Raw genomic sequence first — 26606 nt, forward strand, 5'->3', positions numbered from 1 at the left:
TATTTAATTATCTATTTTGGATTTTTGGATATGCACTGTTTCCTACAATGTAGATTTGTTTGTATGTTTTGACATGGTGCTTTGTTATTCCTTATAATAATATATGACACAACCCAATGTCCCACCAAAAGTACACTGTTCCCACTTGTTACTCAATTATTATTTTTAAAGATTTTTTTTTTTTTTTTTTTTACCGAAACCTTTGCCAATCATGTTTTATATTCAGCAAATGGCTTTTCCCCCCCGATGCAGACAAGACAATGTACAAAAGAAACGTTGATGCTGCTGCAAATGTAATGAGACACACAGATCCATTGAATTCCTTTTTATTAGTCATTTCTGCAAAAAGTAATGCTTACCATGTAAAGTGCCACTTTGCACATCAGGGACAAATATATCTCCACTTACTATCTTCAGGACTTAAGGTTGGAAAATAGAGGTTTCCAGCATTCATGAAGATTTTTCATACTTTTTTCCCCCTTTGTTGTGCTAATGCTGCATCGCGTGTTAGCTTAAAGGCCACGGTCTTCAGAGTTCACTCCAGAGGAATGTGTAGATTCAAAAAAAGTCAGTTATTCAGCTGCTTTCTGTGCTGTGCACATGGCGGATGGATAAGACAGGCTCCACACTGTTGGGTATTATTTTGCACTTCTTCTAAAGTCAAGTGGAAATATGTCGAACAATGTCCCGAAGCCCCATATCTGACTCTGTTATTGCTAATAAAGCTTTTAGCCAGCGCTGATCTACTGTTCCCTGCCCATTAGCAGTGTAGGACTGTTTAAAGGTAGCATTAGGTGGCTCCCTCTTTCTCAAAATTGGGCAATTAATGAGAACTGCCGATGAGCCACTTGGCTTTTAGCTTTTAGCCAGAGAACACTTTGGCACAAGTACATAGTAATGAACAGAGCGTGGGGTAGAGATATCAGAGCATTTTCACAGCTTTGTTTACATTTTAAAACAAATATGTATACTCTGCACATATACATATCTTAATATCAGACAGAAAATTCAAGTATTCAAGGCAGCTCTCTAAGTGTAATGAACATCGTGTCTGTAGCAGCGGCTGCTAAATTGAGCCATGAGTGATCAGTGATGTGCTGCTGGTTGCTGATGACACAAGAGTCAGATTTGAAGTGGAGGATACGCCAGGTTCAGCTGCATTTGACTAATTCTCCAAAGGCTCATTCTGTTAAGCTCATGCACTTCAGAAAGACATGTTTCTTTCAAAAGTTTGAATTGATTGTACAGTTTTTCTATTTAAAGGGGGGGTATTATGCAAAATGGACTTTTTCAAGCTTTACATCATGTTATTAAGTCATTCCCTCATTAAAAACATGCCTGAAGTGTTGCCTTAGCACATTCACGTATTTTCGAGTAATCTGTAGAAACTCTGATGGCGGCCATTTTAGGGATAAAACGCCTGATTCCTTCAGGAAACGCCCTCGACCTCCAGGATACGCCTCCGACCTTTCGTCACCAGCCGAGTAACCAACCACTGCTCCTCAGCAGAACCCCCTCCCCGCAGTGTCTAGCCCTAAGATGTAAACAGAGTCATCATGGAGGATTAGCTTCATGTGTTGTGAACCGGAGTTACAGCAGTTCTAAAACTTTTACAAAGACACACATCAGTGTTTCTGTTACCGAAACACCCAGGATTAAAACCGGTGACAAGAACACTTATTTCAGTGTCTGATTCTGCGCTGGGCCTTGATGATGCACAGAGCCTCTGGAGAAAGCTAATGCTAAGCTAAACCTCGAGTCATCACGTGAAAACGAGAAATATGCACACATTAAGTCAATAAAACCACCACACACATAAAGAACCGTTTAACAATGATCACACACGGAGCCTGGCTTGTTGATTTGGAAGTTTATTGCTCACATTTCATCTACAATGGGTCATAGCCGAGTGGTTTTCTCCCGGAGCTAACAAGCTAGCCGCGACAAGCTAACGGGAAAATTCACTGAATACAAGCAGCATATTATGCATTGAAAACGTCACTAAACAGGCAACTGCTTGAAGCAGCCTTTATGATGATCACACACGGAGCCTGGCTTGTTGATTGTGTAGTTTATTGCTCACATTTCATCTACAGTGAGTCGTAGCCGAGTGGTTTTCTCCCGGAGCTAACAAGCTAGCCGCGATAAGCTAACGGAAAATTCACTGAATACAAGCAGCATATTATGCATTGAAAACGTCACTAAAACAGGCAACTGCTTGGAGCAGCCTTTATGACGATCACACACGGAGCCTGGCTTGTTGATTTCGTAGTTTATTGCTCACATTTCATCTACAGTGAGTCGTAGCCGAGTGGTTTCTCCCGGAGCTAAGGCACTATTAGCCGCGACAAGCTAACAACCTTCACCTTCACAACATTCATTGAAAACAGGCAGCATATTATGCACAAATAACGTCAATAAAGCAGCAACTACTCGAAGCAGCCTTTACGATGATCACACAATGAGCCTGGCTTTACACATTTGTGGTTTATTACAGACTTTTCATCAACAATGAGCTGTAGTCGATTATAACAAGCTAACGGGGTAACCTCGAAAAACCACTGTCCACCTGCACAGATAATGTCCGTCTTTTGAATCGTATGGGCTCCTGCAGATCCTGGTGTCGTCCATGGGGGTATAGTTAGAGATCCATAGGGCATGGCAGATGCAAAGAGATAGCCTCCAAACAGCAGTTATTTTTCAGGCAAGAGCCCCTTCCAAGCGTCCGGTGTGGAAGGTTCGTCTCCAAATAATATCCTGTGTGGCCATTGTTCACAAAGTGATAAACAGTAGCTCCTTTCCAACAATAAAAAATAAAATGCACCGATCGTAGTTTCAATACTGTGGAGACGAGCGGAGTGTTGTGATGCCACAGACAGCGTGTGGAGGGGGCGTGTCGGAAAGGGTCAGAGGTTCTTAAAGAGACAGGGGCCTATTTCAAGTCATTTGCAACCGCCATTTTGAAAGAGCAATTTTATACAAGGCAGTTATTCTAATTTACTGCATTTACAGACCAACAGAAGGTTTGGTCATCATTGTAGTGTGCTATAGACTGGTGCTATGTGGCTGAAAAAAGCATAATACCCCCTCTTTAACTTTTTCATGTTTCATACACAGTAATTCTTGATCTTGTTCATGTATATTTTGGAAAATACTTGTCTTTATTTATTATAGTTGTAGATGGCTTTAAATTTCTTTGTTTACACGTCCATTCTGGGTACCGCACAATTCACTGCTCTTTGGCTTTGATGAATGATGTTTTGATGATACTTTTGCTTTAAGTGCACATGAGACAGAGATGATACTGATGTAATCCCTGAGCATATGGAATATGCCTATAATGAGATGTGTACAGAAATGCAATAAACTCGTCTGGTTTGAGTGTCAGTGACAGAGTTTGAAGTGTCTTTAGTTTGCATGCATGTGCGCATGTTTGCGTATTTGTTTGTGTGCTCGCCTGTTTTACGTGTGTGCATGCTCCCAGAGGGGAAACAGGCTGTGTGGGGTGTTATCTGCTTCTGCAGAGGGTGACAGCTAATCACCAACCCTGACAAACACTGGGAGTGAGGAGAGAGAGAGAGGGAGAGGGAGAATGAGAGAGGAAGAGGGCGAACGGATTGGCATTTGAATTCCACTGAGTTACCACAGAGTGTCTCTGTTCTGTCATCACAATCTCTGTATGGGTTGGGTCCTGAGCTGGACGACCATGTCGCCTCCCACCTGGCCCACTGACAACTGATAATCCCGTGTAGGTCGATCTATGAACAATGACACTATAGGAAGCATGGCTGCCTTTCTGCAATTAATCTTTAGATTAGTGATGCTCTTTCACAAGGTATTCGTAACAGTGAGCCACCAATATTCTAATATTCTATCCCAAGCCTTTAGAGTGCCCTTTAAGCATGTAAATATGAGCCATGAGATTGAACACATATTTCTACTAAATTAACTTGGCATTTCAACTGAGGCTTCATGTTTTCTTACAAAATTGTTGCATTTCCTTGCTTCATAAGTTTGTCCCCTCCTTTCAGAAATGAGATAAACATTTTTAAACACATCACTGCTGTTATTTGTAGAAGTGTCGGTTTTCTCATTGTATAATCAATACATGATTAGTATTATTAGTCACGCTTTAACATGAACAAAGATTTGAAGCTAAAGCATTGGTTCATAATTCTGTCCATTTCCCACTGCCAGTGTCCACACAAAGTGTCACCAGTGTATGCTTACAGCATTTGTAAGGCTTTGCCCTGCAGATGGGCCCATGTGTGCCCAGCCAGTGCGACGTGCCATGTGGCCTGTAACACAGAGATCAGAGGGATGTGAGAGAAGGAGCGATGCCGTCATGAGATGGCGGCAGGCGGCTCTGGGACAGAACTCTGCTCGGACAAGATCCAGATAAGACGGATTTTCACACTGCTGCCTTATGATTTTCAAAGATTAATATTTGATTAATGTATTACAATGTCTTAAGCGTTAAGTTACTATTTTTGATGGGATTCAAATCTGTACATCTTTAATGGTGCATTGAGACGTATATTTAATAATAGCCCAGTTTGAGTGGTGGGATTTTCAGAATTGTAAAGTCAGTCAGCCAATGACAGAGAGAAATCACCAACTGTTCAATAAAAGTAATATACACATTTTAAAGCGCACACTTGACAGACTGCAATCCCAAATTCTATATATGCTGTTTCTAATTGTGACGCTTTTAGATTGAGTTCTGTACATTGACAATGGCTCTATCCGACTGTCCATGAGCTGCCTTTGTGTCTGATCTTGTGGACGTGCTGCCCGGGCTCGTGTGGGTGGCATTAGCTGGATCCACAGGTGGCTCTGTGTCTGCCTGTCTGTCTGTGATGGGTGCCAGTGTGTGGGGGCTCCATACAGGGGACCCTCATCTGCTCGCAGTGTCACAGACCTCAGCGCGGTGCTCCGTCTGCATGACCCTGTCACCAGCTCCCAGACTCACACAGTCAGGGTGTGCAGAGGAGGGGCGCAGGCAGAGAGTGGGTGGGTGGCACATCGTTTTAGATACAGGCATTGCTGAAATCCCCTCTAAATAAAATCAAAGATAGCTGTCAGATGCTTTTTACGGAGTGCGCTGCTTGAGTGCACGCAAATGGCACTATCAGTGAAGAAGTCAAAGGTCCATTGCTCCCTGCCAAGTGAGGTTGTCATTCATGTCTTTAAGCATACGGCGTTCTTGCAGTCTGCTTAACACAGATATCTGAACTTACCTGCGTGTGGGACAAAAGAAATCACTGTTAACAATTGCTTCACAAAACAGAAACAAGTCTGACAACCATACAAAAATATTACTTAACACTTTCCTGGAATGGGTACATGAATATTTAAGTTGCTAGTTTTGTCATGAAAAAGTGTCATTTCCAGCTTTAAATCAGGCTGTTATATGTTTTCATCATCAAGGACACATAAGCAGTTTACAAAGAGCATAACACAGGGCTCATGTTGCAGTACAAAGTTATAGAGTTGGAAGGTGGTCCAGTTGCAGTGACCTAAAAGCAGCTGTGCTCCATTGCCTCGTACATGTGTGGGTTTGTGTTGGTTTGGCCTCTAATGACAGTTGGCATTTGGCCACTATCACTGGATCGTTAATTAGTATTGAGAGGTTCGTGGAGAGGCACAGGCCCCCTTCTGTCTCTCACAGATGCATGTTGGATTCATAAACAGTCACTCTGTCCTGCCGGAGCATCACTGTGGTGTGTATATACCCCGTCCACAGAACCTATTGAACAGTTATAGATCCATCACAAAAACATGAGCAGCTGAAGGGCACAGAGAGCAACACTACACCCGACTAATTAACCAAACTCCAAGTCAAAATGAGCTTCAGCTTTTCCGGCTGCCTCCTTGGTCTATGACCTGTTCTTCAGCAAAGTCTCATAATTTTGCTGACAGATTCAAACTGACTAAAAATGCAAATGAAACACCTCTTTGAGGACGTGAGGCTGCATAATAAAGATTATAAACCGACGTTTAAGGAAGCGATGACCCACACACTATTATGGAGGGATATTTATTTGCCTTATTAACACTTGCTTCATGGCATTTATGTATGTACAGTACTTGCCATATGCCCATATAGTGCACATGCATTTTTTTACTCTGGAGTGAAACATGCATATGGGGAAGATCACAAATCTAAACACAACATAATACGCAACACTTCATCAGTAAAAATGGAATTGAAAGTGATTTTTGTAACCCCAAAAAAAACTGTCTTAGTCCCAGCTCGGCTTCCTCGGCATTGGTTATAGGTTCCTTTGTATTAATGGCAGCCTTTTACAAATCAGTACAAATGCACAAAGGCTGGGGTTCCACATTATCACTGCCTACACTAATGTCACCGCCTTTGTCGAAAGTTAATTGTAGTATAGTTGTCCTGGAGGAATTGCTCCGTGACCTTTCAGTATTTTTATTTCCTCCAACCGTATATTTGCTAAGTGATGGTATTCGAGCTGATTAGCGCACCCTCCTCTCTTTACACATTCAGAGACCAAATCACAGTCGCACACACTCACACAATTACAAAACACAATGAATCCACTCCCCAGTACCCCACCACCATTGTTCTGCTTTATAAGACTGGGAAAGGAGCATCAGTCAAGTATATTAGCTGGATCCTATTACTGTCACCAGATTGCCTCTGTGAGCCATCTTAAAGAGCCCCCAGACAAAACTTCCTGTCATGTTAATCCAAGCTTTAATAAATAGAGGGATGTGTACCCATATTCAAATGGGGGCTCCTGTATTTGTGCTGACAAAGAGAGACGGCCTATCACGTCATGACAGATGAAAGTGTTTTGCATGAAAAGAAAATCTTGAGGGGAGAAAAGTTTTTATCGCTGTTCATTGTATTGAACACAGAGGAGAAATGTCAAATTAAAGAAATTGCCTTTTCTTTTTAGAGAAAGCTTAGCCTAATCTTAGTAAAACACAGCAGGTATTAGGGATGGTCGCCATTGTGCACCAAAAGAATACCTGGCGAGCAGCTCATTTGATCCCCCTTGTTCACCTAATGCTTTCACAGTACACAATATGATATCAATGAGCTGAACATACGCAGCTTGTTTCTGATAGGACATCTGTGTTTGTCAACTGTCGCTTTATGCTTGAAGTTCATTTTAGATTACACTTTCTTTACTGACCCCTTGTTCATGTATTGCTTTGACAGTACACAATATAACTTCAATGAGCTGATTCATAAATACTCAAAGTCTGTTAGTACATTCCATGCCTTGGATGACGATTCAAAGGTTTATTTCTTTTCTTTTTTTTTTTTTCTCCTTCCAGCGTCAGGAGCTCTTTGCATTCCGAAGCATTTCCGTGTGACAAAGAGGAGCTCGAAATGACCCTCTTCACTTCACGGCCATCTCACCAAGACTCAAAAGCTCTGGTGAAAAGAGCAAAGGCACCATTTCACACAGAATGACACGCTCTTTATAAGGCGAGATTCCTGGCGCTTCAAAAAGCAAATTAAAGAAAGCTAAGCGGAATTTCACCATGAGACATCTGTATATTTTACCGTGTAGAGCAGCAGGGCTTTCTAGTATTATTAAAAAAGCTTATTGAATGTCTGTTCATTTCCTTCTCAAGCTGTGTCTTGACTACATTGTAAAAGACTTATTTACCTGACGCTGTGTATATCCAACATTATCCATATTCTACAAGGCTCACTATTTGTATTATTTTTGCATGGGCGTGAGGTTGCAGAGTTCGAAGTCATTACGCTCGTATTGCGGACCTGAAACTGTGCACTTCTGCAACAAAAAAAAACAAAAACATATTGTAACGGGACAAATTCATTCTGAGTTCTCTTAAGCCTGTGGACTTTGTACTTGCCCCAAACCCGACCAAATAGTTGCATAAGCAAAGGCACCCTGCATAAAACTTGTGCTTTGCTAATCTTACACACACGTACACACACACACACACACACGAAACAAACACTTGAACGTGGTTTGCTGTTGGGACCCTGGAGGGCAAAATCTGAAAAGAAAGAGGGGAAATTTTTAGAGATTCTAAATAGCTCCTGGCTATTCACTCAGTATGAGCAAAGTATTCTATTTTCTATATGCATGTGTTGTATGACCCCCCCCTCAAATGTTGTTTGATCAAAGCTAGACAGTGCTTTTGATGGATAATACAAGCTAAAAAAGGAAGCAGGGGGATGTCAAGTCTGTCTTATGTGTGCAAATATTAATGAAGAAAACACATTTTGAAAGACACATGCCTCATGACCATTTAATGAAAAGCTTAAAAGATAAATAAATGGATGAGCGATTTGAGCTAAAACTTCCGCCGCTTGTTTTCGAGAACCGCTGAGGCGCTTCTGACTCTCTCGCGACGCCGGTTTTCTGCTGTTGATTGTGACAGGCATTAGAAAAGAAATAAATGCCCCAACCTCAGGCAGGTACTGACAATTACACAAACATTCAATACTTTGACTAAATAGTTCATAATAGACTGTTGGGGGCTGTGTTCGACTGATTAGAGCCATGTATCAACAGTGCTTTGCTATAGAACAAATGAGCCTTTCCGCAGCCATGTTTGACACAGCAACAGCCTGGAACACTTTGACAGGGGAGAAGGTGGAGCATTTCTCATGCAAATAACTCAGTGGTGCATTTTGGAAACAGATGTTCATTTTTCAATCAGTCAGAGGTAGACGTACTAGATTCAACTGCTTTTATTACAATAACAATAATACAAATAGCCTTCAATGAGTTTGACCCTTTGGCTAAAGGTTGTGTTTCTTTTGTCAGTTCAATCACCAACTACATTTCAATATTTCTCTTTGATGTTGTGATAACATTTTAGGCCATATCTTCCTGCCCTAGTAATACACAACATGGACCATGAAGGCTTGACTCATTTCTTCTATTTTGACCTCAGCCAGTGTTTTGTCTTTTTGGGGCCAATTGTATTTTTTCATCTATTAAAAACACACACAATATAAAGTACTTTTAAAGTACTCGTGTATAATCACTACCTTATTTAGCCTTAATGAATGATTAGTTAACGCTTAATTCATCATGAACAATACAGTATGTGAAGAAATATGCAATATGAGTTAATAACTGTAGTAGTTAAGTAGTTATTAAGTTAACTACTTCATTGTTCATGATTAATTAAGTGTTAAGTCATCATTTATTAAGACTAAACAAGGTGTAGTTATATATTTATCTTCTCTTTTATTTTAGAGCCCAGAGACTAGTTTGTGTTCAACTCTGTACAACCTCTTTGTTGCTTTAACCTATTTTCCATCAAAACAAATTGCTTCCTGAGTGCCATACTCCTCTGCCATCTTGTTTTCGCACAGTATCCCCAGTCGTTTGGAAGAATGGCCTGACCTCTCCATGCCCTCCGTTATTGCTACTTGCTGCTATATTTACTGTTCATTAACAAGGAGGAGGGGTGGCAGAGAAGGGCAGCCTGTACAAAGCTCACTGTATACTTTATGTGCGTCTACCAACAGAGAAATCTGATTGGCTTTGCAAGCAGAAGGACATCATTTTAAATAAGTCCTCAATGTTAAACTGTTTGCTCTAGGGCTTAGGGATTGCTCACCTCTCCAAATGCTATTTTAGCTTGAAAGCACAATATTTCCCAGCAGCCGGCGCACTCACTTGGGAGACTGAGGGAGGGACTGGTGCGCTGGTTTCGTGGAGGTGGCTCGCAGGCATACTCCATTCTGACAGAATGAGGAGGCACTCGGCGAGAGAGTGGCGGAGAGGAAAGGGCCCTATTAATAAAATGACTCTATAATGGGTAGCTCCCTGCAGCTTGGCAAAGGAAGACAGGCGGATTGATGGACGAGGCCAAGGCCCACTTCCTGAAGCAGGGCAAGCTCAGTTATGTGGACATGTATGAGTGAGGCCAAACACAAGGCCAGGCCACCACAGCCTCCGCTCTTACTCATCGCTTCACAAAACTGTTTAGAAATGCATTAAAACAGGAGCCCCCGCCCAAACCTGCTTTTAAAAGAGTACCTTATTCCGAAATAAATGACACTGCATGCTGTTTAACTCCCAGTAGTGTGGAGAGGCAACCATGCAGAATTTAGTTTAATTGTCATTTTACCTCAAAGTGAAAGCCAAGGTAAACATGGCTCCCTGGATGACGGCATTATGATGCTATTGCAATTCTATAATCCATAATTGACGAGACTTAGGAGTAAAGCACCCATAAAATGGTATTTGGCAAACTGGCGGTTTGTTTACAAGGAAGGCTTGTCTTAATGCGATGCTTTTTATAAGCACTTCTATGTTTGAAGAGTCACTTGAGCGGGGACAGAGATGAGCTAAGAAAATATTGTTTTGCCACCGCAGTCGGTCCCAACAATAGAGTCGGCTCCTGAAGGCGTCACTCCATCATCCTTTCATTACATTTTTGTAACACTACATTGATTAGAGTGGCCTCAGCATGACTGCCTTTTTAATTGTCTATTTGCTGATCTGAAAGCTGAGCCGAGCGCAGCTGTAGATTGTGTGCTAACCATTTCAACGATGCTCTGAGGCATTCTGACACGAAAGTTCATTGTTAGAATATACATCAGTTTGTATCACCATAGCGACCTCCTTGGATGCTGAGCAGGGGACCTCATAAATATGTAATGCTGACAGATTTGAGGAATTGTCCTCCTCCAGTGTTTCTCTCAAGCCGTTTTGTTAATGTCAACATGAAGGAAAGTTAGTGCAATAAGTGTTGACATTCAGCCCATGCTGTATATCATTAATAATTGCGTACATATGGTTTTCAGTTCGATGACACTTGAATCACAGCCTCTCTTATTTTCAGATAATTAGGCGTAAAATATTAATGGACTATACTTCAGTAGCCAACACTGCCGTGCATTACACCACTTGACCACACAGCCTTATCTAATATAATTCTGCAAGTCCTTTTAAGACTCCAGTTTGGTGTTACAATGCTATGTTTTTAAAGAGGCATGGACTACTTGCAGAAGGTTAACTATGGCTGGCTTGACTGCTGTTTAAATAGCCGCTCTATCGGAGCTTAAGAACAGTGCTACTTTGGCCCCTCGTGTAATTGCAAGAGCTTATGGGGACCAAAAATGTTGCCCTCTGCTCCTCGTTAAAGCACCACTTGTAAACGCGCTGGAGCGTGGATGCAGCACACTGCCGACCGACGTTCCCAGACAATGATATAGATTTCCTCTTCAGAAGAACAATTGGAAGGGTTGTCACAAATTTGTCCATTGTCACTGGGTCGCTATCATTTCTCCGTTAATTGCCATCATTGTAATAGAATATTAGATGCGGCAGAATGCAAAGGGAGGGCTGATGAACGGCTGGTGCCAGCAGAGTTTTCTCCTTGACCACAACCCTTATCTGCTAATGATAATAATAATATGTGACACTTCATTGATCCCGGTAGACTTTTGCACCCTCTTTATCCCCTCCAGTGTGAGGCAGGCCTGTGCATGAATGTGACACTGAGACTGATCTAGGCAGGTCATTTCACTTTTTCTCTATTGTGGATGTTCACATGCATGGGCAGGCTGCTGCTCCGTCTTTTACACCACTTATTAGCAGCTTTTGAACTGAACATAGCCTCTTGCTTAATTGTTATTTTACCTATTACTGCAGTAGGATGTAGTAGGATGCAAACTTACAATCTTCAGTTTGAGATGGGCACTGATTGATGTTCGTCTTTTCAGAGCAGTAACTATATTAGTGCCCCAACCGAGTCACCATATAAATGTAAAACGTTTGAAAATATTATTGAGATATATTAACACATCTATAATGTAAAACATCTATCATTTCTTCTGTCAGCCTAAAGCTACTTACGGCAAACATTGAACGAAAAGGCTATTAGTTTGTATTGATGTGAGAGTGTAAGAGGTTACATGATGCATCATAGCTATTCTACAGAGATGACACACATATTGTGAGACATCTAGGTCAGGTGGCTGTAGTGACCTGCTTATTCAAGAACCACCTGCAAACTTTGTGTCTGGTTGTCTTTTTTATAGATCACCGGGTCTAGTAAAGCTTTTGGATAAAACAACAAGATAATTTAAAACCAAAAACGGAACATAGACAAACTTCAGCCTTCTGCAGTTAGGTCATTGCAGTAATTAAAATCACAACATCGATTCAATATAGATTAGTTGTGTAACAGGACTATACTAGGTCAGTACTTGAGCTAAATCACATCTAATAGGGCTAAATCAGAACTAAAGCCATTCTTAACAAAGACAACCCAGTTTATTGCCCAGATTACTATCAGTTTCTTTTTGTTTTTCTGCCATTGTTGAAATAATAAAGAGCTAGCTTGGCAAAGATGGAGGATGCGTTCCCTCAGCCCAAAACAATCACATGGACTCCAAAACTATTACTTAAAGTAAAAACAAAGAAGTTACTTTGTTCCATGTGACTGATCCTAAAGTCTTGTCCCTTTAGTTGTGTTGTGAACTTTGACACTCATAATTTGATGCGCTTATCTGAGCAGATCTGATGAATCTCACACTGACTAGCGAGTTTCCAAATGGATTCTCTAGTCGGATTTACGTTTTCATATGTTGTGAAATTCTGTAAGTACTCCAGTGTTGAGCAAATCCACATGTGTAAGTGCGCTGTATAAGCACAAATCCCGGTAATCCCTGACATCATGTTTACAGCCGTGGAGCTTGCACACACAGAGCAGGTGGAATAAGTGAACTATGCAATGGATCGACTGTGATGTGCAAAGAGGGCACATCTTCTGTTAAACCTTTTGGAGCTTTTAACCATGTCATAAAGTTGTTCTCACGTGAAAAAAAACAAACAAAAAAAAACATACTTGAAATAGTGTTTTGTTCCAGCCATGTATGTTCGAGTCATATATGTCTCTGATGCACCTTCACTTAGCACACTAATAACATAGTAATAGGATTGAAATAGCCGAGAGAACAGCTGATTATGCGTTTTTCATCCCATTTATTTCTATATTATGACCAAGAAAATAACCATCAATGTCCAGATAATTTATAGTCTTTGCACTCGTTTACGGTTGGAATAAAAGTCAGGCTTAATCGTATTACCATAAATAAAATTGCTGCTTGTCCTGTTTCTGTTTAAGTGCCATACTTTCCATGTTATTACATTTTTGGACCGTACTTGGATTTCTCAATATATCTTAGAATTATTGTTATTGCCATGTTAGGTGATGCAGGAAGCCAAATCACTGAGCACTTCCATCTGACTGAGATTTACGTTTTTTTTTTTTTTTTGGGGGGGGGGTTGTTTTGTTTTCACACAAACACAGCCTTATAGAAAGCCACCTGATAACCTTAGAATGTGCAAGAGTTCTGTTTTAGTCATGTTTTTTCCTAATTTGGTTCAATTTCAGCCTTGGCTTGGTCCTGACTTAATATTTACTTGTTTTTAAAGACCGTACCATTTTTTCTCCCGATGATTATAATGGTTTAGTTAAAGTAATAGGCCACCATTTTTCCATATGTTCTTACCTGAGTTGAGACGAGTTGACCAGATAGGTACACATCAACTGGCATAAGCTCAGGTAAGAACATATTTCAGTATGTAAAAACGGTGGCCTATTCCTTTAAAGAAACTAGATGCAAGTTGTACACTTTAATGCTCACTACTGCCACCTCAGGTCTTACACGTAACTGCAGTCTCTATATTAAGCTTGTGCATGACGGCACTTCGGACCCGAAGTAACACCTTTTTGAGTGACAGTGCAGGATTTTAGAGACAGTTGTGGTGAACAGGTCTGAGCTCATTCTACACATTAGGACATTGCTGGAACATGTAGGGGGAGGAAAATACTTAGTTTTAATTTTCAAACTCCGTATAGTCCCTTCAAAGAATGCAATATTGTTGTTATCGGAACATTTCGAAATTCACATGATTTGCAGCAATACTAAAGTAATGTCCTAGAATATGTGACCTTAAAGAATGTGTCCATTATAACTGGTGGTTAACTTAACTTTTTATAGATGACAAAAGTGAAGGGGAAAATGTTGAGTTATTTTGTTCATTGAGAGACATTTTCTTCATCTCTTGCTTGCTTCAAATGCGTTCATAACTTTCTCCACACTATCATAAGTAAGCAAAACTGAAGTTGAAGTCCGCATTGAAATGAAAAACACCTTTGTCCCGGATCAGAGGTACAGACTGTCCCAGGTCAGCGCCAGTGTCTCGGCCCTCTGTCCCTTTGCCTTCACATATGATCTATATCAGTGTCACCCCAAATTGCAGGAGGGCTCCTCAGTTAGCCCTGCGCCGTGATGTGAATGTAAATGCGGGTTTGACACCTATCTAAATCGCTGTCATAACTCATTTCCCGAGCTCTTAAATCTCCCCCTGTCACCGCGCACCTCTGCTGTTTTCCTGTCCAAAAACCCTGCACATTAGCTTTTATTGATGCCTTTGTCCTTTGATACATAATTTATCAGTCAGCCACATTTTTCTGAATTATCATGTTGTTGTTTTTTGTCCAAAGCTTGTTCAAACATATGGATTTGTAGATGTCGCTGATACAGACAAAGCAGGTTCAGAGCGATGTGACAGCAGACATCTTTTCCACAAGGTGTTGAAGCAAAGTGATACCGAGCTTCATTGTCATGTTGGAGGAGGTCTCTGGTCTCTGAAGGAAATGACAGACCTGATAAGGCTATCAGAAGCCACTGAAGACATACAACAAGAATAACAAGAAGAATGCTTTTTATTTAGTATTATCAGAGGTGAGAATAGTAGCCAAGACACTGAGTAAATGAGAAAATTTGATTTATGTTTTTTAGATTTTTCTACAGAAAACATTATGCACATTTATGATAGTATGTATTTAGTAATCATCAAAAGAATGAATTCCTTAGGTACAATACAAGAAACATAAGCTTTCAATAATTCTCATGTCAAGATCATGCTCTCAAGCAGAGGTTATAAGCACTGTGTTACAAAATCACTCGACGAAGTAAAAGATCACCCAAAAGTTACTCAACTCTACTGTAAACGTATGCGTATCATATTAGTTACCAATTAAAGTGCCTCAAATACTGGCCAGTTCAAACAATGGTGTCACTTTGAGTCGAGATCAAGTATACATTTCTTGATATTTTTAAAAAACAAACTAAAAGCTGTTCAGGTTTATGTCTTATCCAAGCTGTATTTCAGATTCAGATTCAAAAGACTTTATTTCTCCTCAAGGGGCAGTTCATTTGCAGCTTCCCAGCCAAACATTCGTCCATCTCATAAATACAGTACATACAAGAAGAGCAGGCCTAACACATACAAATAAATCAAATAAGTCAGCAAGACTTAAAAAAAAAGAAGAAAAAGTCGGTGCCACAATGGACCCAAGACGACACACGTATTTAATTCCCTTTATTGCCTTATCCAAAAACATGCACTGTAGTTGAATCATCCAGCCAGGTGATCTCATTACCATGGTTTGACATCTGGAGATGGGTGCTCAGTTTGCCCCAGCGGCATCGAGGGATGGGTCAAACGCATACAACATATTTTGTTGTATAATTACAATAAAGGCACCTTGAACTAAATTGCCACCTCAGAGATATTGCCTTGGTGTTCACCAACAATAAACTGGACTGGTCCCACAACACCAACGCCCTTGGTCTCTTAAATCCAAGAGAACAGAAAAGTGCACACTTATAATGATCCTAGACTCATCGTGTACAACCATGTGTCTCCAGAATTTAAATATTTTGGAAGACCTTCTACAAAATCTCTGGATGATGAAGTCACCCACCCACAAAAAAGTTGTCAAAAAAGTTTGGCTACAAAAAGTCAGAGCATGTAGATTAGGCCTAAAGACACACTCTCAGCCTACCTCCTCTGTTCCAACCAACCTCTGTTACCTTCACCACTGCCAGGGCTGACAAGTTTAAATTAGTACTGCTACTGCTACTACTTCTGCTGTCAGTGCTACCCCCTCTCACACTCCAGTTCAGTGGAGAAGTCAGACCAGTGTGTTTTACAAAGGTTTTACACTCTGATTTAATGAAAAATTAAAACGGCACGCTTAATACAGGAACATTTTGTTTTTTGGTAATTTCGATGAACCACTTCTAGAATATAACGTGTGATTCTATCTCTGTGATTATGTGGAACAAAAGTCAAGTTACGGTTAGGACAACAATTCATTTTCTTAATCCGGCAGCTCTATGGTGAAGTGGAGGTTACGTGGTGAAGATGTGTTTAGTTAAAGAGCTGCTTGGCCCGGTGGCCTCTGGCTGCCTCCTCTTTTTAAATGGTCACGGCCTGTTCCAGTGCATATACCGCGGCCAAATAGACTTTTGCTCTTTTCTTCATTGTCACAAAAGGCCAGGCACTTGGTTGGAGTTCCCATTCCCTTTTTACATAGTGATAAGACTGCCATTATCCTTTGAACCTTTTCTTTTCAAGCTGGCCTGGAGAAAAGGAAGAGTGAAAGGGGAAGGAGGAGGAGGACAGAGAAAGATTTCTTCCCTGAGGTGAGCCCTGCCTCACCTCTGCGTGGCGGCGTTTTTGTGAGCAGTGAAGAGGTCCTTAACCTTCTATCAGATGGAGGCACACAGTTGTGTTCTGCTTGAATAACTACATTGAAAAGGCCTGAAGCGCAGGAGATGGTTCTATAGACTGTGCGAGTGGCAGCGGCTGAGGCAGACTGTATTGTATGAGCCGCTGGAGTGTGACCCTCACATCATGTGCACATTCTTTGTTAAAGTGGCCATCAGTGCTTCTCTGTAAATCTGTGTTCTTTGTCACTGACAGGATGACCATCCTCTAATAATGTCACAACAACCCACTTCACACATTTCTATAATACAGCGCCTTTAATAGACCTTGGCTCATTTTACAAAGTCTCTCTGCGCTCAAGCAGTAAATGGCTTTACAGCAGTAATACTATCAATATCACAGTACAAATATTTGAATGTCATATTATGAAGGGCTCATTGCCGTTTCCTCTGCTCTAATATTACACGACTCAAAGCGCTTGCTACAAGTCATTTGTAAAACAATATTGAAAGACTGTCAAGTTTGGAGTGAGGCATTTTTGTCTTGATTTGCAGTTAAAGTTACATGTCATAAGCCCCTCACTCTCTGATAACTGATTCCTAAGAAAATATGGCTTGTACTTCTTTCTTCATTAGTTCCTAATCTGACACGTCTAAATGTGTGTGTAGCATATTAATGTCTAACTGACCATTGTTCAGGGTTTTTCCCTCTTCAGGCCCAAAGTGGCAGAGACTCTACTCCAGGGGTCTCCGAGTAAATTTCCCTGTGGGGCAAAATATATCAGGAGTGTGTTGGCGGGGTCCTTAATCAAAAGCTCCAGTAAAATATTGTTTTAATTGGGAAAATACTATTGAGGAAACTGTACCTCATAAAAATGGCTTACACTTTTATTACACTTTACAAGCCTGTGTCAGACGTTTCTACACTGTAGTCATTGTTCATTCACTTGGTGGTGGTAAGGTACTATTTTAGCCATAGCCGCCCTGGGGCAGACGCCCGTTTACCACATGGCTATAATGTGTTGTTTGTATCTTGATCTCTCCTTATGTCAGTGCCCTCTGCTGGACACGTGTGTAATTCTGTCCTTTCTTTCTTTAAGCTGCCCCCTAGTGGCGGGAGTTAGCATTCTGGTTATTTCCTAAAAAATTCCTAACTCCGCACAGGAATGGGCTAGAGACTTGCTTTTTTTTTGGACATACTGAGGAATTTGTGCTCTACAAGTCAGGGGCCGGATTGTGGGAACAGGATCGAGTGCGTATGATAATTGTCAGCTTTTATAGACACCTGAAATCAAAAAGCGTCTCCTTTTAAAAACCTTGGACCCAGAACTCTTTCTGTTAGACAATAGTCCCAAAATGCAAAGCAGCAGGACATTAAGTTTCCTTCATCTTATTTTACATTTTGATAACTTTCATTTCAATCTTGAATACCGGAGTAGACTTCCAAAAACTGTCACTAATGAAACTCAGATTTTTTTCCCCCCACCTCATGGCTATTTTAGCACAGCCTTTTTTTCTCATATTAATGCAAGCAGCCGTTCCTTTTGGCTCTCGTAAAATATCTAATATCGTTGGACAGCAGTTTAATGTCTCAAATTTTCCGTTGCGCATGTAAATGATCACACACCGTCAGCCATGCTTGTCAAATGAAGCGTTGGCCATAGATGGTAAACATGGCGCTCCATCTCTGCCCCAGAGCTTTCACTGTGTGTTTTATTAACTGTTCCTGGTGTGATGTCAGGAAGAATGTTGGAGCAAAAGTTTCTCACAAAGTAACTCCAGGCCACGTCAAATGATTCATAAGACGAACTGTTCTTGTTCCAATAAGGCCAAAGCTACTACAACTACAAATACCAGTTATCTACTCGCCTTTCAACTTAATTGGATTTTTTATCAACGGTCCACTATGGGGCATCCAGTTATGAAACATTACTAAGCAGCAAAATAGTTATAGCTGGTAATATCGCCTGACAGTTTATTGTTGTACGCAATGTCCTTGTCTTCTCTTACAACACAGATCTTTCCAAATGTAATTTTATAGCGGCTTTTTGCTCTTGGTTCCTGTTGTAAGCATCAAATACACTGGGCACCGGGTTTTTATAAGCAATTATATTTTTTAACCAAGATTGCTGCTGCAGTACAATGCCACAGGTTTGTTGTTTTATGACTGAAAGGGTCATGTTTTGACCAGTGAGTTACCAAGGATTATTTAATTTTTTTTTTTAGTTGATGGCAGTTATGAAGGATCCAACACATTGTCATGAACAGTTTTTGTTTTGTTATTGGAGTATATGTAAAGGCATTGTAGTTTTGTAATTTTGCATTTAAGAAGAAGAATTGTCATTATACAACAAAGTTGTTCTTTGATGCAGTTTTGACTTGGAACATTCAACCGATACAGCGATGTTCTCTTTTGTTGATTCTTTAATGAGTTGATTGGGGGGTCTTTCATCTCCCCCTGGTGTCTCTGGCCAGAAAACCACAATTGTAACTTGGCTGCCTCCAGGTCGGAGGCGCAATACACACTAATGGAATCACGAAGAAGAAGCTAACAGGCTAACGGGCAAAGCTAACTGCGGTTTAGTGCCTCTTAAACAGTTTGAGTGAAAAAAAATATCTCAATTGAGTAATTGGATGTACAATATCCCTCTTTGTGTTTTCTGTGAGCGTAGTATTTACTCTCACTGACAATTAATGAGTAAAAATACTTACTGCAGTGACGCTTATGGCCTGTCGGGGCATGAGTTACTTAGTTCTGCTTTAAATGTATCGCTATATTATTGATCTACTATTATCTCTAAATAGAGCTCCAGTCTTGCCTAATCTTGATGAGCTTGATGGTATTGCCTACACAAAACATGTTCATGAAAAAATTGAGTTTTGCTTCTGTTCTCCCAACTCATGGAAATCATCTCATATTTTTATCTTTTACTTTTTTTTTCTTTTAATGACGCTGATAAAATATGAACAGTTATAATGCACTGTCCGTATCCGCATTAGACTAAACTGGTCTTTGCTGGTTGTCCATGTCATTATTTACGGCTTTAATAATCCTTTACTAAAGTGCATTAACGCGTTTATTAGTTTACTGATTGAAATCAAATAATTTAGCGCACATTGTTCTGCGTTTGCTCAGCCTGGCTTCACATTATATTGCTGTCATTTGGCCTGCCTTTAACCTCCGCAACGTAATGAGCTCCAGCACATGGCGAAGGGGAAATAGGTGGATATAGCCATTTTTTGGCAGCGAAATCATTTACTGTTGCAGACCCTATCAGTGCCATAATGTTTTAAAAGCCTCACATTAAAGCAGTGGCAGCGTGTTGTTATGGTGACTCTTTGGCCTGCTGGAAAAATGTGTCAACACAACGTGCAAGCGCAATCATCATTTTGTGACAATGCGCCTGTTGCCATAACCACAAGTAGCCAAAAATTGTAATTAGAATTATATTTCCCACCCTGACTAGCCCTCAGTGCTTGTATGTGGATTTTGAATCGGTGTAATTCGGAGCAATATTGGGACATTTTTTCGGTGAAATGTTATTGTGAAGTGCGAGTGGAGTGCCTTTGAGCCGTGGCCTGTGAGCTGTGCAGCGAGTAACTGGGCTCTCCAAGCTGCGCCGGCGTCTTGTGTGCCAAAATGTGTGGCACCAAAACCGCGTGTGCCAGTGCAAGTCTGCCCGGCTGCCAGGCACTTCTTTTTATCCAATCAGACGTTTCGACTTGAGCGAGACCCCTATTCTATTCTTTTCCCTCCCCTCTCCCCGAGTTTTGTCTCACAGGCTTCTGCTCGCGTGGATGCCTCCTCCCTGTACGGCACGCAGCCCTACCTAGAGACCATAACCGGCGAGCGAAGAGTGCACAATGTTCCCCCTCTTGTCTGTGTCTGCTGCTGTTCCACTCTTATGTACTTTTTATTATTCTCCGCGGACTAAACCGTGGGCTAAGTGGGCCAACCTTACTCATATTTTTTAGGGATTTCTATAGAGTAACAAAAGCGGAGTGCCACTAGAGATTTTTTTTTTTTTTTTTTTGCAGCCGGGCGAGAGAAATACTGTTGTCTGCCTGTGTGTGGCTTTATTGGACATGATGAGGGATGATATTATGGAGGATGCAGCAGCAGCGATGGCAGCACAGAGATGAGGGAGAGATCCCATTTGTCTTACGCTCACTTATTGTAATGTGTCTATCTGTCACTTTGGCTGCGGACGGATATCTGTGTTTGTTCACAACTTATTTCTGGCATATTTCTCAGTATTACCTTTGCAGCGGGCGTTGAAATTAAGATATAGTGCATGTTTTTCAAGGTCTGTTTGCATATCAGTCTAATTAAGGTTATGTTGATATTCAAAGGCTGTTGTTGCTTTTAATTGTTACTATCTACATTTTATGCCTGTGGAAAGCAGTATAACAGTAACAGCAGTAAAGAACAATCTGCCGACCTGGACTCTTTCCCACTCACCCATTGTGTCCGAAGTATTGTATTAACCCCTTACCCCCCGCCTTAACCGAGTGCATTTTCTCCAGTTCAGCTTTACCCAAATCTTAAAGCTTCTCGACTGGAGCTCCTTTGAAAGCTAAGACCGACAAAACTGATTGGGACTTTTTTGTCACGTTGTTGTCTGGTTTTTGTAGGGGTTTTTTCCTAGCTTTTTGTCACTTTTTAGTCGTGTTTTTGTCTCTTTTTATTACGTTGTTATCGCTTCTCTGGCACATTTTTTGTTACACTTTTGTCGCTCTTTTGTGGCTTTTTTTGCTGTTGCTTTTTTTGTCATTTTTTAGTCATGTTTTTTTTGGGTCTTGTTTCTGCTTTTCCGGCACAAGACGATTTTAGATTTGGGTAAAGCCAACGGTTCAGGTTGGGGTTAAGAGGTTTAACAACAGTGAATGATGTCAATGTAATAGAGCGTCATAATCGAATATATGTCCCCCATTACGTTCTATATTTCGTGCTACATAGTAAATCATGTGTTGTATAATACATTTTATTAGCAGTAGGCCCTGCCCTCTTTTTTCTCCTCTCCCCTGAAGGATTGACGGTAATAATACAGAAATAATGCTATGTCCTCACTATGACTGCATAAAGGGGACATGCTGAGAAAGAAAAACTATGTATCAAGTGAATGTATAATCAATGAGTGATTAAAGTGACTGGAATAAGAAACACAGTCACAGTCAGTGGGGGGAATCTTACGTGATCTTTTTGCTAACAAGGCTAATGCTCTCTCTTGTGTCTTCCAGGTCGACGATGCCATGCTAATGTTTGATAAGACTACTAACAGACATAGAGGTAAGCGCACCACTTTTGTTTTTTTGTTTTTTTTATTCCCCCGTGTACTCTTTCCTGAAAGGTGAGAAAGCAGTGATCGGGTGTCCTTTCCCCATGAGCTACCACACAACAGTTCCATTTCACATAATATTAGGTGTGCCATCTGTCGGACAATGGGAGCGTGTCGGAGTAATCAATAAGCTGGTTGGGTGTTTAGAATGTTTTTGAGCATTAGCTTGTCTGGCGTTGGCGTGCTCCGTCTGGGCACGGCTGATGGGGATGATGGTGTGACTGTTTCAGAGAGGTGCTTAAAGGGTGTAAAGATGCCGTGATGGTGGGCGCTGTGCAGTCAGATAACAGCATCAGATAAGGCCCAGGAGAAGCAGTGACTTTATCGGGCTCTCTCATCGGCTCCTTATCTCACGTGGAGGGAGGGTGTCTCTCTCTCTTTCAAGCAGAGGACTTTCCAAAGACAGCTTTTCCTTCACAGTGCGGGGCGGTTAAGCTAAAACTGCCTGCTTACACTTTTGGGCTTTTGAAAAGTTTCCGTCCGAAAGGTGTGTTACAGTTTGTGATTGGTCAGTGTCGATCATCAAACTGAGCCTGGATTTTCCGTGGACTGTGCATCTCTAAGTTATAATTTGCTAAAAGCTTTACTGCTGTTCCAACTTTATTAAGAGTGAAGCGTAATGTTAAGATTCTACTCCTAATCCAGGTGTTGTCTCTGGAGTGACATTCCATGTGTCTAACTTAAAGGGGCAAGATGCAAGTTAGCCATTTTATACTCACTACTGCCACCTCAGGTCATACGTGTAACTGCACCTTCTATATTAAGTGCGTGCATGAAGCCAATTCGGACCCGAAATAACACCTTTTTGAGTGACAGTGCAGGATTTTAGAGGCAGTTGTGGTGAATAGGTCTGGGCTCATTCTACACATTAGGACATTGTTGGAACATGTAGGGGGAGGAAAATACATAATTTTGACATTTTTAAACTGTATAGTCCCATTAAAGCAGTACTAAGTAACGTGTTTACCTTAATAAATCCTTTCCGTAGTCCCTGTGGGGGTAATACAAGTGTCTATGGGATGATTGGAGGGTCTTTCATCTCCCCCTGGTGTTTCTGGATAGAAAACCATGTTTGCAACTTGACTGCCACCGGTCCGGAGAAAGCAATACATACTAATGGAATCACGAAGAAGCTAACATGCTAACGGGCAAAGCTAACTGCGGGCTAACGTCACTTTAAACAGTATTTACAGCCAAGTTTGAGTGGAAAATTGTATAATTGGATGCACAGTAACCCTCTCTCCCTTCGCCTTTCCTGTCAGCGTAGTATTTACTCTCCAAGACAGTTAATAAATTAAAAAATCGTAACTTGCTACTACACCTGCAGTTGCGCTTATGGCCACAGAGAAAACTGAGCACAAATGCTGAACACTAAATTCTTAAAACTTTCTGTGACAGAGGAGTGAAATGTGCTGTGTAAGCTTTTTAATTACAATCGAATGAAAAGCCCATTTTTATTCAGTTGCAATTATCGAACCACAAAAACTGCTCTTATTAGGCTGTACAACATCCTTTGCAAACAGCAATAGGCCACACTATATCCTGCCTCCATGGGATCTTGCAACAGCATGTTGGATACAGACCCTGTAGGGGTGGGCCATATCGTATCGCATATCGTTATTGCTATATAATTTTTTAATATCGTTGTGGACACGATATGATTTATGTTATGCTCAGCTCCATCAGAGCAGCATAAACACTGACTGTAGAACACGGGGACAGGGGCTTAAAAAGTCAAATTAAATGAAGCATGTAAACTGCTTGAGTAGATCATATTTGCGAGGAAATTAGTGTACCATAAAAAAAATGATTTTGAAGTAACTTGTCCATCATCAATAATATTGTCAAATACTGTTTATAGTTTTCATGATATTTCTTTTTTTTTAGCGTGATATAGATTTTAGGCCTTATCACCCTGCCCTATACCCCTGTTGTATAAACTTCTACAAGCATGCTCTATGATGTGTATTATTTAGTCCTAGTCAAAGTGTTTTCCTTTATGGCTGGTTGTAGGCACTGAGTTAATACTGTTTTCAGTTTACAAGTATATTATTAAAGGCAAAAAAAAAGAAAAAAATATTTGATGACGTAAATATGACTCAAGTTACTCAAGACCTTACACATATCAAAAAGACAAGATTATAAAGATGTGCATCCCCTTGAACAAGCTAGCCTCACCAATAGCTCCTGACTGCTGTAGTAAAGTTTGGGCGGCAGACTGTCCCCGACTGTGTGTATGTCGGTACATCACGACGTGTCGAAGAAGTCGACAGGCACTGACAGGTATTTTCACTGGGAAAAAAAAGGAGCCAGCTCTCCTCTGTTTGTCACACCAATCAGCTCGCTTGTACAGGGGAGCTGCCATAGCGCGTCTACTGTGCCGGGATGAGTGCTGTTTTGCCATATAGATGTAAACATTTCCTCTCCTACCTGGATAAATGTTTAAGTGGATGGGATAGGCCGCTGTATTCTGTGTTGGTAATGTCTGCTTCTCTCTTTCCACTGTAACTGACTGTGGGAGAGGATGTGTGTGTGTGAGAGCGTGCCAAACCCTTTTAGAGGCTGGTAAACAGTTTCTAAGTGTGGAACATGTGAACTATAGTGGAAGTGATCTATGGCTTTGAGGGGATTTTGATCTGCAGTGACAGAACGCAGTGTGAGGTCTGCTTTGAGACGCAGGCTTTCCCTCTGCCTCTCTGCTGCTGCTTCCCCGAGTTCCCATGTGTCTGTGCAGAGGCCCTCTGAGGAACACGAGTACGCCTTTGGGTTTACAAAATGCCCTTCAAATAGAGACAATGATGGAGAAACGGGGGATATACACACCAGACTATTGTTCCATGTTGTGTGCCGTGTTTGTTGTGAGTTAAAAGAGACATACATATATTTATTTTTAAAGTATTTGAAACAGCATTACAACAGCATTAAAGGAGACATCATGCAAATCAACCTTTTTTGTTATTCACCATGTTTTAACATTGTTCCCTTGTCAGAAACACAAATAGTAGTACAGTATTTTGCTTCACTTTTGTTGTTTCTTCTGCTACTGCTAAATTGCGTCAAGCTGCATTTCCTGGATTATGTTGCGATTATGAGCTTTTTAAAGCTCATAATCCATCATCAGACCCATTCTTTGCGCTGTGTGTTCTTCAAAGCACCATTGATATGCTAACATATGAAGTGAAAATGAAAGTCTGTTTTCACTGTGTTATCATGTGTCTTTATCACTGCTACCTGCAGGGGGCACTTCAAGCCAATTCAAAACCATGGCCAGCGCAGTCTCCCACTCCTTGGGGTTTTTTCACATTTCAAATGTAAAAAAAAAAGTCAATGCCGAGGTACCTACAATAGTGTTTTTGAAGCCTCCATAATGCATGATATGTCCACTTTAAGAACACATTTAACAGCTTAAGTGTCTTGAGATAAATATTGGGTCTATTTTATTCGCTAATATAAAATGATCTTAAAAATGGTCTTTGAAGCTGCATTTATTTGTTGTTTGAATGCACAGAATGTTCATACTTTTCCTACATAAGGCTTCACAGTGTGATACCAAAGCCAGTATAGGCTGGTGTTCCGTCATCTGTTTTTTTAATGTTTTTGTTTCTTTTGAATCCCAACAGGTCTCGTAAATGAAGAGCACAGGGAATCAGGCAGGCCATAAGAAAGTGTGAATAATTCATGGGAGTTAAGCGAGCTGTTGGTGTGATTGTGTAATATTAATGCCTCAGCGGCCACATGACCACAGTGAACAGTGCGTATCATTCTGTCTGCCCCGGACCATTTTCTGTTGCCCGCGGTGACAGTGATGGGGATCTGCAAGCCTGCGTCCAAATCAATTCCCCACCTGTGTTCATTTTTGTCCTGCGGATTGATTCATGAAAAAATAATTCCATATTTTTCTACCCAGGCTGCATCACATAAAATAATACATTTCTATGCTTCTATGCTTTAACCATCCAAATGGCACACTGTGCAGTTCTTTAAAAGCTTTTTGCTTATTCCACATTTGCCAGCCCCCATAATAAGTAGTTTCTAGTGCTGTGCAAAGTACCATGGGAAAGCTTTTTTCCCTTGCCTGTTTTTTTATAATCTGTGACCACAGTAGTAGTACCTTATTGATAGATCAAAACATTGTAATGTGCACTGTAGTGTCACACTGATCAAACAGACAGTGTGTATTAGATTCTTCACTCGCATTTTTGTCACAAATACCCACAATATTGTTTAGAGATGCTAAACAAACTATAAACACTATTCACATGTTCAATATATGAAATGAAATACAGCAACTTTAATGATAAACAATAAATATGTCAACAAAATCTTTTTAAAAGGCAACAAAACAAGATTTGGACAAACGTAACTCGTAGTGTTAGTATTTATACCACAAATATTACACAAGTTTCAACAATACTTTTTTCACACTTAACAAAAAATATTACACTGTCTAAAAAACAAACAAAAACCCTTTGGCACAAATGGTCAGGAATGTGATGCACAAAAGTGTGTTGTCAGTTTTGTACAGGCCTCTCCGTAATAGATTAGTTTAGCAGGTGAGAGGGTACATTCTGACAAATGGAGCTGTAAAAGCATAATTGTGTTTTCAGAGTTAAACCATTTTGATTTCTTTTAATCAATTTGTAATCATTAGTAGCAACTTAGTTATCTCCTACAGGTAAGCAACATCACACCACAGGACAGTTCCTAATCTTACACTGAACAACATGGTGCGATGACTAAATAGGTTTATTAAC

At 40.7% G+C, this 26606-nt stretch overlaps 1 protein-coding gene across 7 annotated transcripts in view; it reads left to right on the forward strand.

Moving 5' to 3' along the window:
- The window catches only part of LOC306970262 (RNA-binding protein Musashi homolog 2), a 269968-nt gene that overhangs the window by 135257 nt on the left and 108105 nt on the right, over positions 1-26606 (forward strand). For all 7 annotated transcript variants that reach the window (XM_079566171.1, XM_079566169.1, XM_079566170.1 and 4 more), the window contains exon 7: positions 21755-21803. In XM_079566171.1, the coding sequence (XP_079422297.1) occupies positions 21755-21803 (49 nt within the window). The remainder of the gene's footprint in view (positions 1-21754; positions 21804-26606) is intronic.

This window comes from Gobius niger (genome assembly GCF_951799975.1).
Source record: "Gobius niger genome assembly, chromosome: 11".
NCBI lineage: Eukaryota > Metazoa > Chordata > Actinopteri > Gobiiformes > Gobiidae > Gobius > Gobius niger.